Below are 19955 nucleotides of genomic sequence, written 5' to 3' on the forward strand. Positions count from 1 at the left end.
ATTTATTATCTCTGTTTAAAACTTAAAACTGGCAGTCAGTTTTCTCAGCCAATCAGCTCATCAGTGGTTAAGGGAACCACAACTCCAAACCCTGACCTCATAGCCAGGATGTCTGCAGTTACTTCACCAAATTGCTGTGACTCACAGAATTCATAAAACCCACAGAATTTAGCCTGATACTCTGTCACATTTCAACCCCCCATACCTATCTTGAGGCCGAAGACTGAACTACTTTTCTGTGCATTGTCAAGTGAGTATTCTGACATCTGCCCTGAGCTCAGTGTGATGGTCACTAGGGATCTGAAACTTCTTTATTCATTTAAGATTGACTCTTGGGCAGAAAGCTAGAGAGGTTCTGTGTGTGTTCAGGGTGCTTCTGTCCAATATACATTTCCTGGGTATTTCCTCGCCTGGGTCTTGGAGATACAGCAGTGAACAGGATAGATTTGAATGCTGTTTTCACAATGCTTCAGGTGGAGAAAGCCCTTAGCCTGGAGAGCAAAATTCGCTACAGTGATGCCAGTGTGGTGGTTGCTGTCATTGCTCATGTTGAAGAATCGCCACATTCTCCTCTTATTAGTGAGGAAACAGAAACAAATGACCATATAACATGCTTTTGCAGCACACAGTGAGTGATTCATTCAGTTTGCTTTGTTTTCAAGTGTCTTGTTGTTTTTGCTTTTTTCTTGTCTTCTTGAGGCCAGATTGCATGTACCCACCCAGGCCCCAGACTCCGTATGTAGCCCAAGCTGGCGTTGGTCCTCTTGTCCCCACCTCCCAAGTGCTGAGATAGTCATGTGCCACCACACTCAGCCTGATCTAAGTGCTGAGGCTAACTGCTCTTAGCAGAATTTTTCTAAAGGACAGATATAGAGACTTAATGTTAAGGAGAACCACACAGACAACTTGAAACAACAAGTTCTGTGTGTGTGTGTGTGTGTGTGTGTGTGTGTGTGTGTGTGTGTGTGTGTGATGTGTATGTGATGTGTGTGTCGTGTGTGTGTGTGTGTGTATTTTATATATGACAATCAGTGCCATCTTGATAAGTCAGGAATCTATCCCTCTGAATCCCAGGACTTTCAAACCCAGAGCTGTGGGGCCAGAGAGAGAGCTTGGTGGTTAAGTAGGAGGACTAGAGTTTGTATTCCAGCACCCATACAAAAAGGTGGGCTATCCCCCACACACACACCTGTTACTTATACACTTTTAGGGGTAGACAGGAGGATTGTGAGGCTTTCTAGCTGCCTGATTTGCTGAAAGCTCATTCAGGCTCAATGGGAAACCCTGTGTCAGAGGAACAAGGAAGAGAATAATAGAGAAGGCACTGAGCACCCTCCTCTGACCTGTGTGTGAGTGTGTGAGTGTGTGTGTGTGTGTGTGTGTGTGTGTGTGTGTGTGTGTGTAACCAGAGGTTGAATGCAGGGTCTTGCACATACCAGCCAGGTGCTGTACTACTAAGCTACGCCTCCAGCTCTGCTCACTGTCTCTTAGCTCTGGTGCAGGATCAGTTTTCAAGAACCCAGAGCGTCAAAGCCACAGATGTTGTGTAGAGACACTCCCCATGTCAGTCAGCTTCCCGTTGCTAATAAAACAATTGAATGATCAACTTAAAAAGAGGAAGGAATTATATTTAACTGAGAGTATCAGAAGTTTTGGTCTAGGACTGCTTGGCCATGCTGCTTTGGAGCCTGTGGTGAGGCAGAATATCATGCAGCATTGAGTTTCAGAGCACAGCCATAGCAGCCAGGAAGCAAAGGTACTTGAGGCCATGTCCCAGGCATCCCTGCAAGAGCACATTCCCAATGACATACCTGCCTTCTAGGAAGTCTGTCCCCTAAAGATTCTATACCTTCCAGGAGTGCCACGGGCTGGGAACCAAGCCTTCAGCATCTAGGCTTTGGGGGGCATTTAACAATTTCTGCTGCTGTGTTCTAGAAGGGTCTGTGGAGATAGTGGAAAGACATGGGCACTTTCTCCAGGGAAGCATCAACAAAGCTGTGTGGAGTACTGTGCATCGTTTTAGCTCCATCTTCCTATCTCCACCAGAAAGAGATTAAGTGTTTTGGTCCACTACATTCTCAGCACATAGTAGATAGACCACCAATAAATATTTGTTGAATAAACAAAGCCAGTATATTTGTCACCAGAGGCAGAGGATGTATTCTGTCACCTGAGTCCATTGTCGATAACAGTGGATTTAACCTGATTCCTACAGAAGTTGCTCAAACTCCAAATATTTGGTAGACCCAGGCTGGCATGGAGAGAAGGGTCATTGAAAGAGGGATAGAGGAAGGAACGAAATTTAGAACTTGAATACCAAGTCAGCCTATTTAAACTTAGACTCATGCCTACATCTCAAGATTTACCCTAAAGGATTCCAAGTCCACGGAAGCCAACCAGAAGAAACGATATGGGAGCATTTACTGGACAAGGGCCAGAGAATAAGAACAAGGGAAATCCCATCTTCTGTCATCAGCTTCCTAGAAGAGCAGGCAAATGTGTCAAGGTTTTTTCTAGTTTCCCAGTTTCCTCTGCCTTTGTCTTCCTGAGGAGGGTGATGTACTTGGGACTGGGCTCAGCTCTGAGCCGTGACCAGAGACAGTTAATGAGGAGAAGTATCTTCACCAGCACATGGCCACAGGGAATCTTTAAATATTCAAAGGTGGGTGGGAAAGAGTGTCAGCAGTCCCTGTCTGCTCAGGGAATTGGGTGCTTTTTTTTCATTGCTTGTCTTCCAACAACTAAGGTAGGTCGCAGAGCCCTAATTTACAAGCTCCAAAAGTGAGACCAGTGGATATCCTGACCTTGGCCTGTGCAACTGAGGTATTAGGCCCACATTTATAGATGAGGGAGGGGTAAATACTCAGATCTGTCTGCTGTAAAGTACATGTGTTGCCTCTCGTGTTGAAAATAAGTATGCTTGATGTCCCTTGCCATGAGCTAGTGTTTTGCATTTTCTCCTTCTGAAGTCTTACTGGATTTGTATTTGTTTGTGGGAGCCGGGAGAAATGACTGTTGTACACAGTCAAACTGCCGTTCATTCGTGGTGTCAATGAAATTGGTGTTTGTGGTTCTCATTCTCAGAAACTGCGTTTGGGGCCACTTACCAATGGGCTCTGCACACATATTTGGCTTACATCAAGTCAGCCAAAATGTCCATCCTCCATTCTCTGTTTACTGATTTTAAAGGCAGTCAAGTCCTGTGTGGTTTTTTGGTTTTTTACATTTGCTCTTTGGCTTCTTTTCAGATTCCCATTGGAGGATGTGGGAATGGATGTCCCGTTCCAGGAGGGAGTGCTGAGCCCCAGTGCTGCAGACATGAGGCCCGGTGAGAAAACAGCTGTTTATTTCCTGGTGGCATTCTACCTGCAGCCATTATTATTCAGAGAGAGGACCACTTCCCCTGCATTCGACTTTCCTGACAAATGTAAAGAGAGAAAAATGTGTGAGAGGAAGGTGTCAGGCTCAGCGTTGACTTAAATGTTCATGCTCACGTGATGAGCCCCTTCAAGGCTCATAACCTGCTGGGCCTGCCCTTACCTGCCAGCGTTTTCAATTCCTATAATTGGCCAGTGTATACTAGGATACCAAATTCTAGATGGTTTTCGATAACTGAACATAATTGTATGAATGATTAATATGGGAAACAGGATATCAAGAACGCTCTGTCCTGACAGTAAAACACCAAACCAGAGCTGAAGGTGTAGCTAAGTGGTAGAGTGTTTAGCTAGCATACACAGGGCCCAACTTGAAACCCAGCATCACAAAAAAAAAAAAAAAAAAAAAAAAAAAAAAAAAAAAAAAAAAAAAAAAAAAAAAAAATTACCTTACTTTATAAGGGTTTAAACTCAAGGCAGAAAGGAATTATAAATGAAAAGGAATTATTAATGTTCATTTATAACCTACATGGCTCTCACTTTATAGTTGAGTCTCTCTCTTATACTGCACCAAAACCAAAACCCTACCAACTCCTGACCATGGCATCATTAGCTAAACCTATATGAGGTAAGAAGGAAGAACACAGTTTTCTTTTTTTGCTATTTAAAATAGTTTTCCAATTTTGAGTCATATGACCTTTTTAGAAGGGGTTTGTGCCAAATTTCAAATCCAGGACTTTGTATGTACTAGGTAAGAGCTCTGTGAGGAAGCTATATACCAACACACTTACCTTAAAATGTTCTGTGTGTCTCCACCATTCTTCAAAAGTCACCATAGCAGCTAATTACATATGGCTATTTAAATTAATTAAAAAGTAAAAGTTTTAAATTTCATTCTTCATTAACACCAGTGCCATTTAAAATGCTCAATAACCATATGCAGAGCAATGAGTACAAAGATTCTTTTGTAGAACTGCTCTGAGAACTCCTGTCACACAGACCCTGCTGTTCTTCAAATGTTTCAAGGGAAATATTTTTCAAGTGATGCATTAAGACATCCCATGGTGCACCGTGTGGGTGACGGTCTATATAGAAAAGCAAAAGGTAATATTGTAATAACATAATGCAGGAACAGTAGCATTTCTTAGGCCAAGGACAGAGTTGAGGGGCATACCAGATGCCTTCGAAATACTTTGTGCTAGGAAACCCATCACTGATTTTGCATGAGGCTAGGAAACATTTCTCCTACTATACTTGCACACAGAATGAATTTGCCTGTGATCGATATGCCAGAGTTTTTCACTAACGCCCTCTGGATATCCTATGGTTTGTTTTAGTGCTTGCTACACATCTGCCTAGACAGGCCATTTCCTACAGGTTAAGGGCTCAGTCCCACAAGACAGCTCCCACTTAGCCACCAATTACAGTCCCAGGCTAGACCTGTGCTCTGACCAACTGGCTATCAATTGGGGTTTCACAGCCCCCACCCCCTCTTTGGGCTTAATAATTCACTAGGACAGCTTACAGAACTCATGGAGACACGTTGCTTTTTCCTATTTTGTTAATGCAAACAATGTTAAAAATTAAGCAGAAGATGTCTGGTTCAATGATAAGATACACGGGATGGATGCTGATCAGTTCAGACTCTGAACTGTGGCCTTGGGAATTGCAGTTCTGGAGTTCCCCCAAGATTCAGATGGCTCTGAGTGGGTGCCCAAATAGTGTGGAGGGATTAAAGGGGAATTTAAAAGTTAAAAGAAAAGGAAGATAATTGGTGCAGAAAAGTTACTTCAATACTAAGATATCCATCATTAAAGCACACACAGTTTGTCAATTTTATATTCATTTAGTCCCTTGTAGCTGGAATAGCTCATTCCCAGGCTGGCATGTCCCACAGAGGAGAGATGGTGTGGCTGTAGATAGATCACAAGGCACACTGAGGAACAAAGTTGCAGTCAGGGATCAGGGCAGAAGCAATACCTTGATACTTTTCATCTGTGTTTCTCAATTATGATTATTGTAGCCAACATGGGATTATTACCCTGAAAAAGAAGTAACTAAGCAATGAGTTACATATAGTATTAGAACTATTAAAAATATCAGTAACAATAAAACTAGATTTTAGCCAGTTGGAACTGGCTCCAAACATCCCTTTAACAGTTCTCCTGGGCTAGGTTCAGGGTCATTTTAAGCATCAATTTTGGATAGGTTTTTCTAAGTAAGTGTCTTAATTAGGGTTTCTATTTTTGTGATAAAACATCATGACCAGCTAAGAATTGTGGCTCACTCCTTTAATCCTAGTGCTTGGGAGGCAGAAGCAGACAGGTCTCTGTGATTTCAAGGCCAGCCTGGTCTACATAGTGAGTTCCAGGACTTCCAGGGCTATATAACAACAACAAGCTGACCAAAACAGCTTCAGGAGGCAAGGGTTTATTCAGCCTTACAACTCTCAGGTCACAGTCCATCACCAAAGAAGCCTGTGACAGGACCTCGAGCTGGAACCTGGAGGCAGGCACTAGAGAAGAAGCCATGGAGGAATGCTGCTTATTGTCTTACTTCCACAGTTTGCTCAGCCTTTGAGGACACTCAAATTTCAAGTCTTTGAGGGCTTGGGTCTTTGAGGACACTCACATTTCAAGTCTTTGAGGGCTTGGGTCTTTGAGGGCATTCAAATTCCATATCCTAGAAAGGATGCTCAGAGAAGTCATCAGTGGGGAGGGAGGGCACCCAAGAGAGTTGCTCCCTGCATAAGTTGCTTGGTTTTATAACTTTGTATTAATTGAGTACATGGAGAACTCATTCTGAAATATCCAAAGAGATTCAAAGGGTACATTCTAGTTTCAAATCATCAAGAGGAATTTTAATCTATCAAATCAGGAATCTTCAAGATGAGGGTCCATGGCTTAGGCATAAGAGAAACTGTATTTCTGAAACAGTGGTTGCTCAGTAGTCTTCTTTGGGTAGCAGTTGCCTGTAGACAACTGTCCTGATTTGCTTACTGTTGCTGTGATAAACACCATGTACAAAAGCCACTGGGGCAGAAAAGGTTTATTTGGCCTCCACTTTCAGGTCACACACATCATTAAGGGACATCAGGCAGGAGGTCAAGCAAGAACTGGAGGAGAGCCACTGGATTGCTGCCTCGGTGTCTGCTCAAAGAGCTTTCTTATATTTTTGGTTGTGAGCATAGCCTTTAATGGCTGAGCCATCTCTCCAGCCCTCAAAGAGCTTTCTTTTTTTTTCCCCCACCCCTCAAAGAGCTTTCTTATACACAGTCCAAGATGCCCTGCCTAGGAATGGTACAGCCCACAGTGAGCTGTGCCCTCCAACATCAGTTAGCAATCCAAAAAATGCCTTGCAGACATAGAGCAATTTGATCAGGATAATCTCACAATTAAGACTCCCTCAGAGTTGATAGGTAAAACTAACTAAGAGACCCAATTCCTTCTCAACTTGATGCAAAACACTTTACGCCACACCCATTTGCTTTCTTGTTGAACCCAAGATCCCACATTAATACCAAAATATATAAAATATAGTACATCTTTTTAAAGTCCCACAGTCATTAACATTTTCAACACTTTAAAAAAAAATCAGTGTTTTTTTAAAAGCCAAAGTATTTTAACTGTGGGCTCCTGTAAAGTTAAAAACAAACAAACAAATTATATCCATTCTAATTCCAAGAGGGAAGGACCAGGGTGTAGTGACAATCAGATCAAAGTAAAAACAAAATCCAACATTATAAAAAGGTCAGGGTCCAATCTGGAACTCACTTATGATCTTCTTGGCTCCTAAGGGCTTGGGCAGTCTCACTTTCCTAGCTCTGCCATCTATAACTCACAAAGCTTGTCTTATAGTCTCCTGCTCCTCTCCTTACCTGCCACTGTCATTGGTAGACAGCCCACAGCCCTGGCATCTGCAATTTCCTGGTTCTCTGCAGCAACTGAGGCTGCACCTTCACCAATGGCTTCTCCTGTTCACTTTTCAGGACCTCTGACCCTGCCACACAAAACCAAGCCTGAGCTACTATCCATGACCCTTTCTGCCTTCCAAATCAGTACCATATGGGAGACTCTTGCATATTTCCAAATTAGGCTTCTAGCTCAAGATGCAGTTCTCATTCCCTCTGGACCACAGATTCTGTGTGCCTATCCAGAGGTGATTCTTTCTAGATACTTTCTTCTTAACGATGCTAGTCTTAATGGGTGTGAGGTTCTGGAAGACTTTGGGAGTTGGAAAAAGCCATTGAATGCTGAAGCAGAGTGTAAAGGGCCATTTTTTAGCAGGAGCCTGGAAGATAGTAGTGCTGAGACTAATGGGGAGAACGGAAGCCTGGCTCATGAGGTTTCAAGGGGGGAAGCAAGGACTTTATTAGCAACTGAGCTAGAGGCCATTTGTGCACTGTTTTTGGAAAGACTCTGGCCCTTGTATGAGGATAACTGAAAAAGTAATAGCTAATTTCTTCGTAGAAGAAATGTTTTACAAAACATAACATTGAGTCTGGGGCATTTTTATTTATTGATTATTCTTATGCAGATCTACAGTGAAAAAGAAAACAAGTGGGTCAGAAAGAAAGAAACAACACTAGGAAGCTTAATACCGCCCTCAAGATGTGTATGAAGGGTCCATATCTGCTAAAGAGATTAGCGCTGTTGAGGAGCAGCTTCCTGCTCAGCATTGGAGCAACGGAAAGGCTTCCCTTAGAGCAAGCCCCCACTCCTGGTGCCAATTTCTGTTTCGTTGTTGTTGTTGTTGTTGCTGCTGCTGCTATGATAAAATACTGTGACCAAACTCAAGCAAGTTTACCTTGGCATGCCGTTCCATAGGGCTACGTGGCCACAGTGGTGGGGAAGGCATGACAGTGGGAACAAGGAGAGATCACATCTCAACCAACCACACACAGGAAGCAGACATAGAGTAAGAAGCAGGGCAAGGCTGCAAGCCCCCAGATCTCCCCTGCAGTGATGGACTTCTTCCAGCGTGGCTGCACCTTCTAAAGTTTTTGTAATCTCCCCAAACAGTACCACCCCAAGTGCCCAAATATGTGAGCCATTGGGGCGACATTTCTCATCCAAACCACAATAGTAATTCAAGGTGAAAGTTACCTTTCTGGGGCTGTAGAGATGGCTCAGTGGTTATGAGGACTAGCTGCTCTCCCAGAGGACCCAGGTTCCAATGCCAGCACCCACACAACTCACAACCATCTGTCACTTCTGTTCCGAGAGTTCAAGGGCCCTCTTCTGGCCTCTAAGGGTACTGCACAAACATGGTATACATACACATACAGACAAAAAAACATTCATACATATAAATAAATAAATATATATATATATTTATATATATATATATATAAATATATATATATAAATTTCCCTTTGTAGAATCCAAATCCCAACCACACGAAGGGTGCCTGTCCTAGATACCTAGCCAAGAAATTTTCTTCCTAAGCTGTGGGCAGCAACCCAAATAAAATTTTGGAACATTAATCAAAGAGATAAGAGGTTTGGAAGCTGAAAGGATTTGCATGATCCCAAGTTACCAGGGAGCTGATAGAAAATAAAAGACCTGTTTGCACATTATGACCTTGGCAGCATTGGAGGGAGTGTGAACTACTTCAGACCTTATCTCCAACACCATCTGATGCCAATCAAGGCAAAATTAGGAACTGTAAAAGCTAAGTAACTTTATTTGAGATCTTGGGAATGACATGTTTGGAAAACAAGAGTTCAGAGTGTCTCAGAGAAGCTCAAATAGAAAAGGGGACTGGAAGGAGGAAGCTGCAGACAATGGACATTCTGAAGTTCATTAAAAAGGAAAATGGCTGACATGGGAAAGGCACCATCACATTAGCTTACCCACCATTAGGGCACGTGTGACAGATGGCTAGATCGAAGCACAAATGAAATGTTCCTCTGCCACTTTGCAGCAGTTGAGGCTACATTCAAGGATGTTAGGGGTATTTTCAGACTTGGTTCAATTTAAAAGTTCACATTCCTGCACCCAGTTCATTTTCTTGAATAGCCTGATAGCATGTGAATATCCCACAATACCCTCACAACTCCGTTTTGATGTGCACTTTAGATGTTTTGGTTTTTGTGATTTTTTTTTTTTTTTTCTGAAGACAAGGAGGAAAGAAAGATCTGCTATTCTCCTGGTACTTTAATGTGCTAACTAAAGTGTCAACAGACATGGCTCAAGAGTTCTGGGATTGTTTAGTTTCTTATTGTGTGGTAGGAGGATGAAATGGAGGACCCCATGCACCCTAGGCAATCTGTCTACTGCAGAGCACAGCCCAAAAGAGCCCAGCAGAGATGTTTCAAATTCAGGCCATAAAATCAGTATAATCCAAATAGGGCTTGCAAATAAAAAGGGATGCTAGGGAAATTCCAAGGAATTTAGGAGCCAGAATGATCAGGACCAGAGATAAAGACCAAATAGTTCTTCTTAAATAAATCTCAATCTCTCTCTCTCTCTCTCTCTCTCTCTCTCTCTCTCTCTCTCTCTCTGTGTGTGTGTGTGTGTGTGTGTGTGTGTGTGTGTGTGTGTGTGTGTGTTAAGCATACATATTTTCTTATGATTCTTTTAGATGTTATACTATGGAATGGAGATTAAGAGCATTATCTGCTAAATTCATAGAAAATGCCAAAACACCTATTCTCAGGTTCTGACAGCTCTGTACATTATCTTCAGTGACCTTTCTTGTTTTTCACTTTTTAAAATAAAGCCTTAAGTACATTAGTTAGATTCTTAGAACTTCCCAAGGTCACCACTCAAGCCAATATCACCCTACATTACTGTCTACAACATTCATGATGATACATGCTAAGACTGACAGAGGCAGCTCCCACCTTTATTAGCAGCATGTCTCTCTGCTCATGAGCCTTTTGTTAGCTAAAAACAGAGTCAAACAAGTCCCTTTTGTACAAGTTTATCTGAACAAAACACACACACACACACACACACACACACACACACACACACACACACTTAAAAACATTAAAATGGCTCACACCTATATCCCAGCACTGGAGAATGAAGTTGCAAGTTAAGGGCCAGCCTGGGCTACATGGTGAGAACTTGTCTTATAAAACAAAACAGGGAAGGAAGGATGTAATGGACAAACTGGGGGCAAGGTCCAAATCCCTGATTAGGGTTTTTTCCTTGAGACCAAGTTCCACTCATGAGAACCATGTATGTGACCTAATGTTGCTATTATTTTCTTCAGAACCTCCTAACACCCTGGATCTCAATGGCAGTCACCCTCAGAGAATCAAGCTCACGGCCCCAAATATCAACCTTTCTCTGGACCAAAGCGAAGGGTCAATTCTCTCTGATGATAACCTGGACAGTCCAGATGAGATTGACATCAATGTGGATGACCTCGATACCCCTGACGAAGCAGATTCTTTTGAGTACACTGGCCATGGTAAGTTGTGGAGATAGCAGCGAGGCCAAAGTTATGTAAATGAGTGATTGTCTCAGTAACATTACAAAGAAATCTTTCATTTTTGTGTAAATGGCTACTTGTTGTGACTCTAGAAGCATCTGTTAGAACCTCCCTCAGGGGTGTCCATGCTTGGCAGTTTCCAGAGGTCACTCATTGGCAACTATCACCCACTTGTGAAATCCCTACCCTACAACCTGCACTGTTACGGGAAAACTGAGGCTGTGCGTGGATAAAGAGACTTGAATCTGGAATGCAAAATCTGAAGAGGAGAAATCAGAAACCAATTCCTTTGTATAAGCAAGCTCTTGCCGTCTAAAATGCTCGCTCCCTCAGACCCTAGCTGACTAGTTACATCTCTCCACAGGTGCCACCTCAATAGGCCTTCCAAGATGTGAGCTGTCACAGACATCCCCCACCTGTGTAACCCTAGCTCCTCACACTCCATGCTGGGTTCCTTTATTGTCTGCATTTCCCTTGCTGAAACCCTGGTGGTTAAGGATTTGCTTGCTTATCTGAGTGAGGTGCTGACTGGATTTTCCCCACTAGAATTCATGCCTTCCTCAGGGCGGAGACTTTGTGGTGTTTGATGCTGTATCTCCAATGCAGAAGGAAGAAGGGATGAGGTGGGTGGATGGAGGTAAAGACAAGGCAATGAAGAGTTGCCAGACTCAGGACCAACAGCCATGATGGGGTGCTAGTCTCCTGTAAATCCTTTCTCTTGCTTGGTGACATTTGGCTTGTTCAGAAGTACAGACAAATATAGAGAGAGCCTTTGCTTCCTAAAGCAGTGATGCCATTTCACTTCACTTAAAGCCAGGTAGTTTCTCTGAAAGTATCATTGAAAGTCAAAGTGAAAGACTTCAGCTGTAACTATTGCCCCTTTCGAAAAAATTCTAGCTGGGTGACAGTGACACACACCTTTAATCCCAGCACTCGGAAGGCAGAGCCAGGCGGATCTCTGTGAGTTCAAGGCCAGTCTGGTCTACAGAGTGAGATCCAGGATAGGCACCAAAACAACACAGAGAAACTCTTTCTCGAAAAAAACAAAACAAAACAAAAAAAAGAAAGAAAAAATTCTCCTAGTCTTAAAAGGAAACATACAATTAAATGTTACCAAAAGGGTGCTCAGGCTTTAGGCACAGGAAATCCCATTCATAGGAGAATATGATTGGGAAATTAATCAAATTAGCTGATTAATTCAGCCCAATGTCATTGAGCAATAGGGACAACATCCATAAGCATTGTAGATTTACAGAGTTGAAGATTTTGTTCCCTTAAGTTATAAAATAATAAATAATAATAATAATAATAATAATAATAATAATAGATGCAGGTACAGGACTACTCTAAGCTTATTGTGCTTATATAGAGTTAAGCTGCATTTTTGTCCTGTTCATGGGTTTCTGTAGGGTTCTTCACACATGTGGACTGTAAGCATTTCTAGGGTAATCATGGTATCTAATATAATGTCAATGTGTATTTTAAGGAATAATGAAAATGAAAAGCTTCTGTGCACATTCAATACAGATGCAATTTTTCCCAAAATATTTTCTACCTGCAGTTGGTTGAATCTGCTGAAGTTGGGAGCTGAGTGTAATAATATTTGTATTTGATCTAACTGTTAAAAATACACAAGCATCCCTGGGTTCGATCCTCAGCTCAAAAAAAGAAAAAAAAAATACACAAGCATAAAGAAAAAGAACACCTTGAATTGACATTTTTTTTCCTGCCGCCTCAGAGTCGCCCCCAGCTGCTCCCTCCATCCCACCTGCTCTCATCCCTCCATCTATTCCAGGTGCCCCCTGCCATCCCAGCTCTTTTCCCGCTAATGTACTGACTTGAAACCACCCCAAGACAGCTCTGGCTGGTCCTTCCCTCCCCTTGCCTTTTGCTCTGCTGTCTCTGTGGAGAGCTTTGTCACACCACATCTGAGCCTTTTATTTATAAATAGTAAATCTGTCAAGCAAAGAGGTGGTGGCTGAGCAAGCTGGTAATTAAAGCTGCCACTTGCTGACATGGTTCTTTTTACTTAGTTGATAGAGTCATGTGGAAAGAGGCAGTTTAATGACCCTGGTTATTCTAGGTCTTAGAGTGCCGGATTCTAATGTATTGTGAACTCTAAAATTCACTTTGATTTCAAAAGAAACGTGTGTATCCAAGCACTATTATAAACAAATAAATATGCAAGCCAAAGCATTACCTATCAAAACCACAGAGTTTGTGTGAATGGCTATGTTGTATACAGCAGACATGGATAACCACTGCATAGAGAGACTGGAATATAAATACATACTAGACCTAGTGTATGAAATAAGTGCTTAAAAGACTTGTGTCTTGGGAGTTTTTCAGGCAAGCATGTTGAAGCCAGCCTATACATCCTAAGGGGGATCGTTGGTTTATTAATTCCTCCTGGTTTTGGTTTTGGTTTATTTCATTTTTTTAAAGATCCGGTCACATGATGAGACTGCAGGTGAAGTACCATCCTGACTGTCGAATCCTTTCAAGTACAGTGTTTCAAAATTGGTCATAATTTATTTTACTGGATAGACAGTTTTATAGTATTTACTGTAATGTGTGGGATGCATCCCAAGTACTTTAAGGATAATTATTGTAAGCCTCACATCTACTCTGTAAAACAGACTCTTTCCCCCACTGTAGAGGAGAACACAGAGGTCACACAATCACCTGATGTTATACAGCTGCACGTGGCCACACTAGCATTCAAACCAAGCCTTGTGTTGACTTCCTGCTCCTGCTGCTTCCCTGTCTCATAGACAGATGAGTAAAAAAGGGAGCGACCTTTCCTGAAATGGAGCCTGCACACAGGAAACCCAGTGCAAAAGCTCATGTTCACATGTGTCCTAGTTAGCATTTCTATTGCTATGATGAGACACCATGACCATGGCAACTCTTAGAGAGGAAAAACTTTCAAAGGGGTGGCTTACAGTTTCAGAGGTTTAGTTCGTTATCATCATGGTATGATACAGTGGCATGTAGGCAGACATGGTGCTGGAGGAGTTGACCATCTTGATCCAAAGGCAACAGGAAGTGACCTAGGTCACTGGGTGTGGCTTGAGCATATATGAGACCTCAAAGTCCACCCCTACAGTGACATACTTCCTCCAACAATGCTAGACCTACTGCACCAAAGCCACACCTCCTAATTGTGCCACTCCCTATGAACTTATGGAGGCCACTTACATTCAAATGACCACAACATGTATGTTTCTCTAGGTCACATTGTTGGTTTGAGAACCCATCCTTTACAGCGCCAAGGGTTTTCACACCAATTCCCTCTTTTATTTAGTAGCTGATGACCAAACACTTTCCCAGGGAATTTGTCTAACATTGCCGGTTTGCTTATGAAAAAAACAATTTAATCTCTCCATCCAAAGACACAACGTGTTCCCTTTCAATCAGTTTACATTTATAGCTGTGTCCAAACAGTTGGAGAATATAATTAAGGCTTGAGTTCTGTGCCAACGGAATCAGAACTGCACAGATAGTGGAGGACGTGGGGGTTAGTCATTCATATGAAGGGTAATCTTGATTTTGCTTTCAGAGCTTAGTGATACTAACCCTAGAAACAAAATACTCAAAGGTCAGAGGGCAATGATTACCTCATTCTATTTTTCCAACCCAACCATGACATAATTTCCCTCACAATTCAGAGCTCAGGTATGATACAGGATCTTCATCATGGACGTGAAAAGATGGTAAAGAATTTGACCTGTGTGTTTCTGATGATAAGAACATTGAACTGCAGTGGCACATGCCTTTAAACCCAGCACTCTGGAGGCAGAGCCAGGTGGATCTCTGTGAGTTTGAGGCCAGCCTGGTCTACAGAGCGAGATCCAGGACAGGCACCAAAATTATGCAGAGAAACCCTGTCTCAAAAAACAAAAACAAAAACAAACAAACAACATCAAAGGCAATTCCTCTGTGCTTTTAGACTCAGAGTCCCTAAGTGATGTTTAGTGACCCCACCTAAGCAGCTTTTCTAGCACCCCTGATGACAGGATTCTGGCTGACAGGCATGCCAGCATCCTCTCAATCAGTCAGAGTCACACCTTTTAGCATCTAATAGGGATGATCTTCCTTCTTTCCAGCACCAAAAGGCACCCACCTTTATGAAATCAAGTGCTTGTTTCCACATCACGTGTAAGCAATGGCATGTTAAGCTCGTATGTCTGAAAAGATGTTTTTTCTTTGTATTCTTGTACATTGAGGTTTTCTTAAGATTTATTTTTACCATTTTTTAAAATCATCTGTCCCTCTGTGTGTGTATGTGTGGATATGTATGCATGTGTCTCGAGGTGCCAGTGCAATACAAAAGAGGTAGACAGCTCCCCTGGAACTGGAGTTACAGGTGCTTGTAAGCCTAGTGATAAAGGTCTTGAACACTGGGCGTGTATCTCTGTAAGAGCAGTATGTACTCTTAGCTGTTCAATCATTTAACTTGCCCCTACACTGAGATTTTTACACCCAGGTTAACTTCCTGTCTGTTGTTTATCACCAAGGGGACTTTAACCTCTTAAGCTGTGTGCTGGATGTCTTTGCTACAGCCAGAAAATGTCAGGCATCTTGCCTTCTGAGAGCTTTCCTGCCATCCATGTGGTGTCATGATGTAAAAAGCCAGCCAGCTTTCATAAGTATGTGCTCCTATAGCAAGGCCATGCCGATCCCATTGTGGTCAGTGTAGCCCAGAGCATTCAAGTGTGTGTGTGTGTGTGTGTGTGTGTGTGTGTGTGTGTGTGTGTGTTAAATTGTCTCAGAAAGCCAAGAGGAAAAGTCCAGGTTGACTTCTCTTTATGAATGATGGTCTAATTGTCTTCAGCAGCTGCTAGGGAAAGGGATTATCAGTAAGGCAAAACTTCTTAGTGAAGAGGAGAGAAGGATGCTGTGCACTGATTTGGAGGATATGGGGAGAGTTAAATAGGCTCTGAACACATTTGCAATAGCTGGGAAAGAAAGATGGGACTTTAAAGTTGTAACAGAATTGTTAAGATCAGGAAGGTACTGCTAACTCAACAGACTGAGGAGAGCATCTTTACTGCCCCCTGGCTTGTGTTACTGACTTCTAGACACAAACACTTGACAAGTCCTTAAAGTCCTGAAGATTTTTCTCCTTCCTCCCTCCCTGCCTCCTTCCTTCCTTCTATTCTCTCCTGTCCTCCATCTATCTCCTTTTCTTCTTCTCCCTTTCTCTCCCCCCTCCCCTGCTCCTCCCCTGCCATCCCCAAGCTGGACAGTCATTCTGCCTCTGAACCACATCCCCAGCCCTGCCCTTGTTTCTTAAATGATTCTATTTTCTCCAAATTTATGTCAATGAGAAGGGAAATCGATGGAACCACAGGGTTTCCTGTTGCAGAAAATTGCTACACAAAACCCTCTAACCCCTGGCTGCTACTGATCCTTTTATTTTCTCTCTAGCTCTGCCCTTTAGAGCGTCAGATGGTTAGAATCACACAGTAAGTAGCTTTTTAGAGTGGCTTTCTGCTTAGGCATTTATGATTCCTTCACATCTTGAAGATTCATTTCTTTTTGGCATTTAATGATATTCCAGTGTATGGATGTGACACTCTGCTTTTCCAGTTGTCTATTGACAGGCATCTTGGTTGCTTCAAAGTTTCAGCAAGTATGAACAAAGCTACTATAAACATACATGTGAAGATTTTTGTCTGGAAATACCCTTTCTGTTGGCTAATTACAAAGGAGTTGGACTTTGCAGTGAGCGGAGCTTATTTATAAGAAACTTCCAAACTGTCTTCCAGAGTTACTGGAACATTTACATCCCCACTGTCAACATGTGAAGGTCCCTGATGCACCACATCCTCAGTAGTTTGGTGCTCATCATGTGCTGGACTTCGGCCTTTCTAATAGTATCCATAGTAATAGTTCACTATTATATTACCTTAAAATAATCTAATAGTATCCATAGTAATAGTTCACTATTATATTATCTTAAAATAATCTAATAGTATCCATAGTAATAGTTCACTATTACATTATCTTAAAATAATCTAATGATAAATGATGTCATATATCTCTTCTTAGTCTTCCTTGGTAAATGTATGTCCACTGATGAGGTAATGTCTGCTCAGTTCGTGTGTGTGTGTGTGTGTGTGTGTGTGTGTGTGTGTGTGTGTATTATGTTGCTAGGGACTGAACACAGGATCTTGTACATAGAAGGAAAATACTCTGCTACTGAGGTACAGCCTCAACATCATTGTACCACTTCTTATTTGTTTATCAAATAGTTCGTTTTCTGATTGTTAAGTCTTTTGCATGTTTGTGCATTTTGAATAATAACCATTTACCAGATTTGTACTCTATGAATACGTTCTCCTAATCTGTAGCTGCCCTCTTATTCTCTTGGTGCTGTCTTTCTCGGAGCGTATTTTCAACTTCAACACAATCTAATTTACCAATTACTTATCCCATGAATTTAGTGTTATATCTCAAAGTCATCAGTTGCAGAACCAGGCCCGGTGGCACATTCCTTCAGGGCCAGAGACTCGGGAGGCTGAGGTAGGAGGCATGCTTGTGCTCATGAGTTCTAGGCCAGCCCAGGTAACATGGCAGGCCCTAATAAAACAAACAAACAAATAAATATATACATAAATACCATCTCTATGCCAAGGTCAATTAGATTTTCTCTTATGTTGTCTTCTAGTTTTATGGTTTGGACATTTTACATTAGGTATATGACCCAATTTTAGCTAATTTGTGAACAGATGCAGTTTTGACCTATATGTATCATATATGTGTGTGTATGTATATATATATATTTTATATATATTATATATATGTGCATATATATGATATATATATACACAACACACCCCAGTATCACCCCACAGAGATCACCAAGGACAAACTAGAGCAGGCTAGATAGAGTACCAAACTACAGTAGCAAACATACTGTAGAAAGTTTGGTGAGTGGTGAGTTCACTGGTTTAGATGCATGGTAAGTTCATGAAGGGTCTGATAGGTGGTGAATTTACTGTTGTGAAGGGCACATATGTTCATGAACATCAAAAGACATGCCTAAGAACTCTGTGCTCAGACATGGTATCAGGGACAAGATAAGAAATATGGAACCTGAGAGAGTTAGAGAGCTGCTGGCTTTGTTTCCCAACTCAAGTAGAAAGGAAGAAGTGGGAAGGAATGCCAGACAAATAAATAGGTCTGCACCAGGTGACATGGTGCTTGATTAGAAGCCATGGATGCTGCCTTCCATCCTTAACAAGCTGCTGGGACCATAGTGGAACCAGAAGGAGCCAGGGGTCTGTGGGTGGTATAGCTGTTGGTATTGTCAAAAAGGGCTAGGCTGGCTTCCCAGATGAGTGTCAGTTTCTAATGCTGAGCCCCAAGTAATTGGGTACTTGTGTATGTTTAGTGACAGCTGAATCTTCCAGGATGCAATGCTGTGTTGTGGGTCCTTATAGACAGACTATCTCTAGTTGCATGTACCCACTCACCTTCCCAGAGTTTGTGAATTCCAAGTAGGTTTCTGCACTGTGTGATGTGTCTGTCTGTGAAGGTGAGTATTGAAGTTGATTCAGGCAAAGTTCCCTAGCCCAAGGAATTCACAGCCTCTTCAGACTGGGAGTCACACCTCAGTAGCTTCAGAGAGTTTGCAGAGGCTCCACTGTCGACTGTACTTGTTGCTAGCTTTGTTGCCAAGTTCTGCATTGGTATAGTGTCCATTTAACACCCACTGCCACGCTCGTACCAGTGGGTAGGAGGCACAGCACTGCTGTTTCTATCACTGTGCCACAGGAGGGACAGAGGCAATGAGCAATGTCCTTTAAATGGTCTTTTCCCACAATGTAAAAAGCCAGAACAATGTAAAAAAAATCACATAGTTACAGGGAAGTTAATGCATAATTGTTCCCTTCAGCGTAGTGAAAGCTGTGAAGAATGCCCTTTGCTGAGCTCCTTCAGTACTTCTGGTAAAAATGGTAATACTTGCGGCTTATTCTTTTAATGAACAACATGATTATTATTTTGAATGCATAAGAATAAACTTTGACCAAATACTCAGTGGGGCTTTTGGTTGTTGTCATTGTTGTTTTGTGAACCCCAAAGTTTAAAAGTTGTCAGGAAATTTCCAGTCTACAAAGTTGTTTGTTTCCCATTCACTGGATAATCTTTACTGGTGCATATTCTGGAACAATGTGTGGGAAGCATTATCAGCCTTCTGTACATCATATGCCCTAGCTTCTCAACAGGGCAATGGCCTTCATCCCTGTTGGAAGAGTCTTACAGCAGTGGTCTGAGAGGTAGAGCCACCAAGTAAAGGCACTCAAACATTCCCAGCAACCAGGGACAATGGCCTCAGGAACCTAAAGGTATCTGGGCCTGCTAACACCCCACCAGAAAGATCCATAGTGTTTAACCTCATGACCAAAGATGAGGAGGTACCAGAACCCTATCCGCGACTGTTCCTACTTCAGCATGACCTTAGGGAAGGATCTGGTCCTTCTGTCAGTCTATAAGGTAGGTGCTGTATGGTCAGGCTGCTGTCCGCCTCTAAGGAAGCTGTTCAGAGTGCGCAGCTCCAGTAGGTGGCTTTTTGAGGAGGTGGCTTACTATTGGTCTCTAACCCGCTTTTCCCGTGGAAATCTTGCCATTTCAGTCCTGCTCTGTGCTTCACTTCCAGAAGATCCCACGGCCAACAGAAGCTCTGGCCAAGAGTCAGAGTCTATTCCAGAGTATACAGCCGAAGAGGAGCGAGAAGACAACCGTCTGTGGAGGACAGTGGTGATCGGAGAGCAGGAACAGCGGATTGACATGAAGGTCATCGAACCCTACAGGAGAGTCATTTCTCATGGAGGTACTCGAGATCTGTACAAGTCTGGGGAATGGGGAGAGCAAGCCATGCTTTTCATTGGGAAACAAATGTGGGGTTCAACTGAATTCTTGGCACATAGAATAAGGTCATTAGTAAGACCTCAGCCCTGGAGGAATTTCCAATCCCCCTCTTCAGAGGCTCCAGCGCATCTTTTTAGACTCAGCCCAGTAGTTATTTCCCTACCAAAAGTTTATTCTTCTATGAACCACATTAAATTTGGGACAGACAAAAGTTAACCACAGTCATAACCTATGTTTTAGCAAGGGACCCA

At 42.4% G+C, this 19955-nt stretch overlaps 1 protein-coding gene across 5 annotated transcripts in view; it reads left to right on the plus strand.

Annotated features, from left to right (window-relative positions):
- Window positions 1–19955, plus strand: part of Prune2 (prune homolog 2 with BCH domain) — a 263017-nt gene that overhangs the window by 209841 nt on the left and 33221 nt on the right. For 3 of the 5 annotated variants that reach the window (XM_036206923.1, XM_036206929.1, XM_036206933.1), the window contains exons 10-12: window positions 3249–3328; window positions 10603–10803; window positions 19493–19666. In XM_036206923.1, coding sequence (XP_036062816.1) covers window positions 3249–3328; window positions 10603–10803; window positions 19493–19666 — 455 coding nt within the window. The remainder of the gene's footprint in view (window positions 1–3248; window positions 3329–10602; window positions 10804–19492; window positions 19667–19955) is intronic. The other 2 variants (XM_036206926.1, XM_036206938.1) reach the window with 1 other exon arrangement.

The sequence above is a fragment of the Onychomys torridus genome, chromosome 1 (genome assembly GCF_903995425.1).
Source record: "Onychomys torridus chromosome 1, mOncTor1.1, whole genome shotgun sequence".
Taxonomy (NCBI): Eukaryota; Metazoa; Chordata; class Mammalia; order Rodentia; family Cricetidae; genus Onychomys; species Onychomys torridus.